Source organism: Boleophthalmus pectinirostris, unplaced genomic scaffold (genome assembly GCF_026225935.1).
Source record: "Boleophthalmus pectinirostris isolate CB_2022bp ecotype Guang Dong unplaced genomic scaffold, ASM2622593v1 HiC_scaffold_8, whole genome shotgun sequence".
NCBI lineage: Eukaryota > Metazoa > Chordata > Actinopteri > Gobiiformes > Gobiidae > Boleophthalmus > Boleophthalmus pectinirostris.
Window position 1 is genome coordinate 628,581 of NW_026571515.1, and position 10,840 is coordinate 639,420.

At 47.4% G+C, this 10,840-nt stretch overlaps 1 protein-coding gene across 1 annotated transcript; it reads right to left on the reverse strand.

Annotated features, from left to right (window-relative positions):
- On the reverse strand, positions 1-7,526 carry tnnc2.2 (troponin C2, fast skeletal type, tandem duplicate 2). Its single transcript, XM_055166401.1, has 6 exons — positions 7,422-7,526; positions 6,356-6,407; positions 4,161-4,304; positions 3,692-3,806; positions 2,828-2,964; positions 1-111 (listed from the first exon to the last, which is right to left on the reverse strand). Exons 1-6 carry the CDS (start codon positions 7,422-7,424, stop codon positions 80-82), a joined length of 483 nt encoding a protein of 160 aa, XP_055022376.1. The 5' UTR covers positions 7,425-7,526; the 3' UTR covers positions 1-79.
- Between the last annotated feature and the right edge of the window lie 3,314 nt (positions 7,527-10,840).

The window sequence follows — 10,840 nt, forward strand, 5'->3', positions numbered from 1 at the left end:
AGAGGATGAGAGGATGAGAGGATGGACGGACGGACGGGGCGGAGGGACAGAAGGAGGAATGTCCAAGAGACGTCGGCGTTTATTGCACATTCTCCATCATCTTGAGGAATTCTGAGGAAAAAAAGAAGAAAAATATGAGCCACAGATCAACGGGAGTCACACTTTATACACACGACACACACACACACGACACACACGACACACACACGACACACACACGACACACACACGACACACACACGACACACACACATGACACACACACGACACACACACACACACTCGACACACACACGACACACACATGACACACACACGACACACGACACACAACACACACGACACACACATGACACACACACGACACACACACGACACACACATGACACACACACGACACACACACGACACACACATGACACACACACGACACACACATGACACACACGACACACACACACACACACACGACACACACGACACACACGACACACACACGACACACACACGACACACACACGACACACACACGACACACACACGACACACACACACACACGACACACACATGACACACACACGACACACACACGACACACACACGACACACACACGACACACACACGACACACACACGACACACACACGACACACACACACACACACGACACACACGACACACACACACACACACACACGACACACACACGACACACACGACACACACACGACACACACGACACACACACGACACACACACGACACACACACGACACACACACATGACACACACACGACACACACATACACGACACACACGACACACACACACACACACGACACACACACACACACACACACACACACGACACACACACACACACACGACACACACACACACACACACGACACACACACACACACACGACACACACACGACACACACACGACACACACACACACACACGACACACACACGACGACACACACGACACACACACGACACACACGACACACACACGACACACACGACACACACACGACACACACACACACGACACACACACGACACACACACGACACACACGACACACACACGACACACACACACGACACACACACGACACACACACACACACGACACACACACGACACACACACGACACACACACACACACGACACACACACGACACACACGCACACACACACACGACACACACGACACACACACACACACACACACACGACACACACACACGACACACACACGACACACACGACACACACACGACACACACGACACACACACGACACACACACGACACACACACGAACACACACACACGACACACACGACACACACGACACACACACACACACACACACGACACACACACACACACACACACGACACACACACGACACACACACGACACACACACGACACACACGACACACACACACGACACACACACACACACACACACACGACACACACACACACACGACACACACACGACACACACGACACACACGACACACACGACACACACGACACACACGACACACACTCGACACACACACGACACACACACGACACACACACGACACACACACACGACACACACGACACACACATGACACACACGACACACACACACGACACACACACACACACACACACACGACACACACACACACATGACACACACACGACACACTTTTGGTATCGGAAATCGTCAAATATCGGTTCTGTCGATATCCTGGTTGGATAAACAGAGTTTTTTTGTCGTTAACACTCGTGTTCTGACACCACAGAGTTCAGCTCTAGTCAAATGAAGCTCATTGAGGCCGGCGCTCAGGAGAGAATTTGGAGTCAGATTGTCCACAGTAAGAAGTGTTGTGTTCAAATTAACTCAGAATTAACAGAGTCAGTTTGAACATTTCCTCAGAGTTTGTCTGAGTCACTCTGTTCTAGAGTTAATTTAACACTTGTGTAAAAGTTCATGAAGTAAAACTGGACCAAAGTTCCTGTTTAACCCAAATCCAGAGTTAAATGAAGGTTTAGAGAGTAAACAGATAACACTTTGTAGAGTTATCCTGATTTAACTCAACAACACACAGAGGAGTTTTATTTTCACACTTTATTTGAGTTAATTTAAGATCAAATTCAGAACAAAACTGGTTCAAACTGGTTCTTCTCTGGTGGGAGTTTGAAGTGTTGGAGACAAATTAACACTAAGAGAAGTTGAATTAACTTCAACCAAATCAACTCTGACAAAAACCCAACTCCAACTCACATTTAACTCTCAAAGAGTAAAAATAAAACACTTTTTATGTTTAAACAACTCTGAAATATTTCACACTGAAATTTTAACTCTCCAGTTTTTTCTGTGTAAATGAAAAATGTTGAAATAAAAATCCCAGGATCTTGTGTCGCAGCTTCAGAGGAAAAACTCGAGCTACAGTCCAGAGACGTGTCCAGGCTGTGGTCACTACACCAGGAAAATCAGGTAAAAGGACTTAACCCGATGTGAACCAGGACTGGACCAGGACTGGACCAGGACTGGACCAGGACTGGACCAGGACTGGACCAGGACTGGACCAGGACTAGACCAGGACTAGACTAGATCCAGGTGCTTGTAATTATCGTCAAAGTTAAGAATTCTGTGTATGTAGGCACTAAACCAGGTCTAAACAAGATCTAACCCAGGACTAAACCAGGTCTAAACTAAACGAGGAGAGGACCAGGGTTAAACCAGGAGCAAACCAGGTCTACCCCAGGTCTAAGTGTGGACCAGAACCGGTCCAGGTTCTTGTATTTACCGTCAAAGTCGAGCATGCCGTCTGAGTTTTTGTCTCCGTCCTTCATCAGCTCGTCGATCTCGTCTTCTGTGATGCTCTCTCCGGTGCTGCGGATGATCAGAGCAAACTCCTCTCTGTCGATGTAACCGTCAGCGTTCCTGAAAAAAACCAAACACCAAAACATCAAAACACCAAAACATCAGCAACGGACGAGAGGAACGAGGAACGAGAACTGACTGATTACAGCTGGTGAGAACTAAAACTGCTCCTGAACTTTCCTCTGTTCCACAAAACAATCAGACCTCGTTCTTCGTTAAGTGTTGAATATGAGACAACAGAGACTAAGGCCAAAAGAGTCAGATGCCCTTCCAGAATCCTGCTCTGGAGTCAGGAAATATAAAAAGTGAACAGTCCCACCTCAAAGTTCCCACACCAAACTAAAACTGTTCATCAGGAGGAGCTGGTGTCAGGACAGAGTCATCTGAGAGACACAGATACTCGAGTAGAAACAGGTCGACCTGAGGACAGACTGAGCCCAGGAAAAGGCAAAGGAGAAATTCTGGACAAAAGTTTAGGCCAAATACGTTTCGCAGCTCATCCAATCTGAATTTGTATTTGTATTTATTTATTAAAGGGACAAATCATATTAAAAGACAAGAAAATGTAAGAGACAAACATGGAATGTAAATAGAATTCCTCCTCTGCCATGGATTCTACCCAGACGACTTTTACACACATCTAGAGCCCAGGTAAAGTCTGGATGAGATCCAGGTGACTATTGATGCTCTATTGACCCAACAAGCCCAAGTCCTGCCCCCACGTCCCGTCCCCAGGTCCCGTCCCCAGACTTCCTCAGATTTGTTTGTGCGCGGGACGTTTACGCACTTGTCGAAGACGCGGAAGCACTCGGCCAACTCTTCCTCGCTCTTTCCGGCCTGGTCCTCCTTGAGCAGCCTCACCATCATCACCAAGAACTCCTCGAAGTCAATGGTGCCGCTGCCTACGGGAAGAACACGAGAAGAACACGAGAGTCAGGCCTGGTTCTGTTTCACACAGCGGAACCAACACAAACACCGGCCTCCGGACCGCGCGTAATTACGCACGGAGGTAAATGGCACAGAGCGCACACACAGACTTGAACAGGATTGTGGTTGCTAATTTTAATGGTGTAAATGACAGTAAATAAGGTCATCTGTGATCTTATACAATGAAGGACAAGATCTCCTCTTCAGTCACGTGACTCTGCGCCGTGGCCCGGACTGTTCCATGTTTTTGGTGTTTAAACTGAATCTCAGGTCACAGTTCGGCTCGGTGTTGTGTAGTTTTTATTTGTTTGTTCATTTTATTTCCTCACCGTCCTCGTCGACCTCCTCGATGATCTCATCCAGCTCCTCTCGGGTCGGGTTCTGACCCAACATCCTCATCACGGTGCCCAGCTCCTTGGTGCTGATGTCACCGCCACCGTCGGTGTCAAACATGTCGAAGGCGGCTTTGAACTCTGCGCGAGCGGAGAAACAAGTGAGAAAAACTCACCCACAAAGTCACACAACATGTTTAAAAATATGATATTTAAATAAAACACTGCGCCTGTTGTGAAAACTGGAACTTCTGAGCTCTGTCCTCTGTCTCTGTCCTCTGTCTCTGTCCTCTGTCTCTGTCTCTGTCTCTGTCTGTCTCTGTCTCTGTCTGTCTCTGTCCTCTGTCTCTGTCTCTGTCTCTGTCTCTGTCCTCTGTCTCTGTCTCTGTCCTCTGTCTCTGTCTCTGTCTCTGTCTCTGTCCTCTGTCTCTGTCCTCTGTCTCTGTCTCTGTCTCTGTCTCTGTCTCTGTCTCTGTCTCTGTCTCTGTCTGTCTCTGTCTCTCTGTCCTCTGTCCTCTGTCTCTGTCTCTGTCTCTGTCCTCTGTCTCTGTCTCTGTCTCTGTCTCTGTCTCTGTCTCTGTCTCTGTCTCTGTCTCTGTCCTCTGTCTCTGTCTCTGTCCTCTGTCCTCTGTCTCTGTCTCTGTCCTCTGTCTCTGTCTCTGTCTCTGTCTCTGTCTCTCTGTCCTCTGTCTCTGTCTCTCTGTCTCTGTCTGTCTCTGTCTGTCTCTGTCTCTGTCTCTGTCTCTGTCTCTGTCTCTGTCTGTCTCTGTCTCTGTCTCTCTGTCTCTGTCCCTGTCTCTGTCTCTGTCTCTGTCTCTGTCTCTGTCTCTGTCTGTCTCTGTCTCTGTCTCTGTCTCTGTCTCTGTCTCTGTCTCTGTCTCTGTCTCTGTCTCTGTCTCTGTCTCTGTCTCTGTCTCTGTCTCTGTCTCTGTCCTCTGTCTCTGTCTCTGTCTCTGTCTCTGTCTCTGTCTCTGTCTCTGTCTCTGTCTCTGTCTCTGTCTCTGTCTCTGTCTCTGTCTCTGTCTCTGTCCTCTGTCTCTGTCTCTGTCTCTGTCCTCTGTCTCTGTCTCTGTCTCTGTCTCTGTCTCTGTCTCTGTCTCTGTCTCTGTCTCTGTCTCTGTCTCTGTCTCTGTCTCTGTCTCTGTCTCTGTCTCTGTCTCTGTCTCTGTCTCTCTGTCTCTGTCTCTGTCTGTCTCTGTCTGTCTGTCTCTGTCTCTGTCTCTGTCTCTGTCTCTGTCTCTGTCTCTGTCTGTCTCTGTCTCTGTCCTCTGTCCTCTGTCTCTGTCCTCTGTCTCTGTCTGTCTCTGTCTCTGTCTCTGTCTCTGTCTCTGTCTCTCTGTCTCTGTCTCTGTCTCTGTCTCTGTCTCTGTCTCTGTCTGTCTCTGTCTCTGTCTCTGTCTCTGTCTCTGTCTCTGTCTCTGTCTCTGTCTCTGTCTCTGTCTCTGTCTCTGTCTCTGTCCTCTGTCTCTGTCTCTGTCTCTGTCTCTGTCTCTGTCTCTGTCTCTGTCCCACCTCTGGGTCTTACACTGTCTTTAACTTACAGCCCAGTGTGGTTCATTTGCTCTTGCATCATTTTATTTTAACACGTTCTTTTACAGCTTTAGATGCACGTGAGTTTTGAAAACAATGTAAACCTTGGTCTGAAAAAGAATCTATTAAAATAAATATATTTATACACAGTCTGAGCTCTGAGTCTGTCGTGCGTAAAAAACGACATTAACACATTTTCTTCAGGGAGTTTTGTTGCTCGTCTTATTCAGCTCGTGTTTTATTTCCTCTGCTCCACAAAAAACTAAATCTATTCAAGTTCAGAAGACTTGAATTAAGAAAGTTTGATCATGACTTGAGTAAATTTCACCTGACAAATAAAATGATCTGCCAATGTAACAAGACTTTTTGTACTTAAAATATGAAAATGCATCTGCTGCACTAAACTTAAGAAAAACAACTATTTGGATTTAAATTAAGAAATAAAATCAAATATTGCTTGAATGAAGAAAAATACTTATTCTACAGTCAGATCATTTATCTTTTCAGGCTGAACTGACTCAAATAAAGTGAAATATTCTTAATTTAAATCATTTTAATTGATCTGGACACTGTTTGTTGCAGCGCGCGCTGCTCTGGACACGAGTGTCGGTCTCTGCGCGCCCCCTGGTGTCAGTTTTTGTGTCACTGCAGGTTCCACTCACCAGCCAACATCTCCTCGCTCAGGTAGGAGCGGGCCTCTTGTTGCGCGTCAGTCTGAGGGAAACAAACACGTTTAGTTTGATGTATTTTTCACACATTAAAGTACTACACAGTATAGTACTACACTACAGTACTCAAAAGTACTTTATACATGAGAGTATGAGTTTGTAAAGTTTTTGCACGGATCTAATTTGTGTATTTTTCTCCATTTTTCGTGTGTGTGGTTTGTGAAAGTCACTTGTGTTAATGTCACCAGGAAAAACACTCGGGATAATCTCATAAACAAAGTGCGGTGCGTAAGTGTGGGTGTGGCGCATGCGCACTGAGCCCTGTTGGCATATTTGATCTCCTCGCGCGCGTTTGTGCCGGAGCCTCGCGGGTGAAAATTGGAGCGGCTATTTCAGGCTCACACTTTAGACGCGCTGTATTTGGGCAAAGGACACCCAACCCGCGGGAATCTGTCACCGAAGCAGAACGCGCACCGAGCAGCTGTCCGCGCGCCAAGGCCCCGGAGCCGCGCGGGACAATTAAGGAAGAGCGTTCAGCCAAAGCACGAGGCTCTGGGAAACCCGTGTTCTGATGTGGCGCAGGTAATTACCCCCGGGAGGCCAATTGGACACTTAATTGAAAATGGCATTTGGTAACAGTGGCACAAACTGTCATTGAGGTTCGTGCGTAAAAGTGTGCCACCGTGCGTAAAAAGCTCATCTTTCTTTATAATCATTAGTTTTGAGTCGTATATTTCATCTCTTTTACACAAAACGTGTTCTTCGTGGCTTGGTTTGCCTCTAGATCTTGTGCGTAAAAGTGTGCCACCGTGCGTAAAACGGTGGCGTCATTTTGCCAAACATCTTACAGCATCATGTAATAACAGTAATACTGATAATAATGATTAAAAGTTTATGTACATCACTCATCATTATCCCAATTTAAACAGTCTAATCGTACTTTGTGTTTTAGCTTTTCCTCTAGAGTTTGTGCGTAAAAGTGTGCCATCGTGCGTAAAACCAAAGTGTGCCATTTTTGGGTAATATAAATCCGCTCTTTTAAACAAACCGTGAGTCTTACCATGTTTGTGGTTTAGCTTTCCTCCTAAAATCCAGGAAAAAAGCCCAAAGGAGTGGTCAATCCGCGTGCACCCGAACAGAGAGACTAGACGCACGGAGACGCTCCTCTGACGCTTTAAACGGCGCGCTCCGGCCCCGCCCCCACGCTCTCACAGGCCCCGCCCCCTACAGATTTAGAACCCTGAACTTTTAGGGTCCAGGGCACAGGCCAATCACACACCAGATTTTGGGTTGAAACGTCAAATAAATGAAAATGCACCAACACTTTTCTGTCTCCGGAGCCTGTGGAGACGAGAGAAGATGAGATGTTCTGGACCTCGGCTTGTTTACAATAGCAGGAGTAGCTAAGATAGCAGCTCGAAGTCAAGTGGAGGTTTTGAAATGCCATTGTTCTCATTGTTTTATCCAACAGTTCCTCATAAATATTTGTCTTTAACTAGAACTAGGTTTAATGATTTAAGATTTAATCAGTGCGGCCCAGGTCCAAATATGACTTTTTAACCTCAAACTCATCCTAAATGTGCTTCTCTGTGCATCGACAATGATCCAGAAGTCCTCCTCAAATGCAGATCTGTCTTCTGACGCAGTGGGGACGTGAGGAAAAAGGATGGACGAGAGAAAAGAGGAGAAAAGAGGAGAAAAGAGGAGAAAAGAGGAGAAAAGAGGAGAAAAGAGGAGAGAGGGAGAGTTGCATTTTTCAAAGTAGGTGACGCATTTTGTGATGAGGACATTTCAAACCCGATGTGAAACACTAAACCGCCAGGGCTTATTTCAGAGCTGAAGCCCGTCTCCCCCCTTCCTCCCCCCTTCCTCCCCTTCCCCCCGACCCCCCACCCCACAGAAACCCCCCCACCTCACCCCTCACAGTCCCCGGAGCCTGAGAGAAAAAGACGACGGGCAGAAACGTAAAGTAGGTTCTGTGTTTTGTTGAGAACAGATCATTTTATTTCACGTGTCTCCCCCCTGTCACCCCCCCCCCCCCCCGTGTCTCACCCATGTGCCCCCCCTCACCCAAACTGTCCCGGTTTGGGTGAGGGGGGTGAGAAAGAAAAAAAAAAACAAGAGAAAGAAGAGCTGTCCGAAATTTAAAGCAGGTGATGATTTTATTTTGTGGCGAACATTTTAAAAACCGGATCGTTTATGTAGCCGTGTCCCCCCGTGTCCCCCCCCTCCCTCCCCTCCCCCCGTGTCCCCCCCACCCACCCCTGACCCTCACCCTCCTCCTCACCCCCCACCCCACCCCCCCACGCTCCCCCCCAGACACACACCCGAATGTAGGTTACGCATTTTACATAGAATTGCGTAGATTCTTTTTTATTTTTCTCACGTTGTCGTCCCCCCCCCCCGCAGAGAGGAGGGGTGTGTGTGTGTGTGTGTGTGTGTGTGTGTGTGTGTGTGTGTGTGTGTGTGGGGCAAATTTCTCCAAGATTCTCAAGCTTCTATCAGCTGATTCATCTTGTACTCACTCGTTCTGAATCGTTTGCATCGTCTTAAAAATCGTCACATTTCTTTTTCTTCCAAGACTCGAACTTGTCAGAAAATCTCAAATTTACTTCAAACAGGTTCATGATTCATATGAATGGATGAATTTGTCTCACGTCAGACTGATTTCAAGTTCTAATATCTACAATTCAGCGTCTCAGGTCATGAACTCTGATCCTAAACTGTTTTTTTTTTTTTTTTTTTTTTAAGTTTGTTTATCTCAAACTTTGCCTCCGTAAACTTATTTCCAGAACATGAACACCGAGCGCAGACGCTTCATTCTCGTCGCCGGGGAGTTTATTTTAAGAGAACCTGTCCGGTAAAATGATCTTGCAGCTCGGACGCGTCGTTTTAACACTTTGAAATCATTTTCTGAGAGATTTAATTGTTCAGATTTTACATTTTGCCCAAACTTTTCTGCAGTGAAGTCAAAGAATTCTGCTAAGAACATTTCACACTAAACTTGAAACTTGAGCGAGTTTTATATCAGAGGCTGCCCCCCCCCGCCCCCTTGCGCCCTGAATAGCAGCAGTTTTGCGGGGGCAGTTTTTTTTTTTTGCAGGGGGCACACGTGGAGGCGGCGGCGGCGGCGACGGCTTCTGCTGTGCCTTATAAGGAGGGCAGTTCCTGGAGGGAGGAGCCTGGATGAGGGGGGCGGGGGCAGACGCGTCGGGGCGGGAGGTTATATACCCCCCAGCTCCACGGGAACATGCCCCACACACGCCCACGCTCGCCCCACGCACGACGGCTCGGGGCGACGGGAGCAGCCGACACAGACGACGTTTCAGACGAATATTTGTCCGAGAGAAACGGCGAAGAGCGAACGGAAAGAAGAAACATCAGAAAAAATCATAGTTATTATTAAGGTTTATTTGTAAGAACTTGAGCTGTGAGGAGAGAAAGAGGAGAAGGAGAGAAAGAGGAGAAGGAGAGGAAGAGGAGAAGGAGAGGAAGAGGAGAAGGAGAGGAAGAGGAGAAGGAGAGGAGAGGAGAAGGAGAGGAAGAGGAGAAGGAGAGGAAGAGGAGAAGGAGAGGAACGAGGGAGGGGGAGGAGGAGGAGCAGAGCAGTCGGTGTAAGATTTCTCCAACAGCTGAGCGCAGGCAGCTGGAAACACGCCTTGGTCTTAAAAGGGATCTGCTGATATTTTTAGCTCCGTCTCTGCCCCCCCAGAGGAGAAGAGGAGGAAGAGGAGGAAGAGGAGGAAGAGGAGGAGTTAAGGAGCAGAGGAGAGGGTAGAGGAGGAGAGGAGGTTAAACATACGACTGTCATGAGAGTTTAGGAGGATTTATTCGGTTTAGTCTTCTTGAGGTGTGACGTTCTCGAGGTGTGACGTTCTCGAGGTGTGACGTTCTCGAGGTGTGACGTTCTCGAGTTGTGATGTTCTCGAGGTGTGATGTTCTCGAGGTGTGACGTTCTCGAGGTGTGACGTTCTCGAGGTGTGACGTTCTCGAGTTGTGGCGTCGCCGTAGCTGCTGCAGGTTCTTCCTCCAGTTCTTTGTTCTGGTCTCAGGAATGTGGCTGGAGATGTTACTGGACGTTCTCCATCATCTTTAGAAACTCTGCACCGAAACAAACAGAAAAATAAAGTGAAAAAAAGAAAAAACTGAACGAAAACAAAATGAAACTGGAGCTCGAACATAAACATGAGGCTGTGTTCAAGATGTCCCACAGTGCAGCATTAAACCTTTTTATCTCCATGGAGACCAAACCAGACCAGGTCACAGGTGACAGGTCAGATCTGTGGAGAGGCGACTCCGCTCACAGTCACTGTGTCTGTTTGTTTTTTTAGATATTTCTGACTCTAAATCCTCCTAAACTGAATAAATGTAAAGTCCAACTGTTTAAAGTCACACTCTGGAACATTCCAGACAGAGCAGCGACGTCTCCATAGAAACAAACAGGAGACAGCGACTCTGCACCAGAAAGTTCCACCGTCC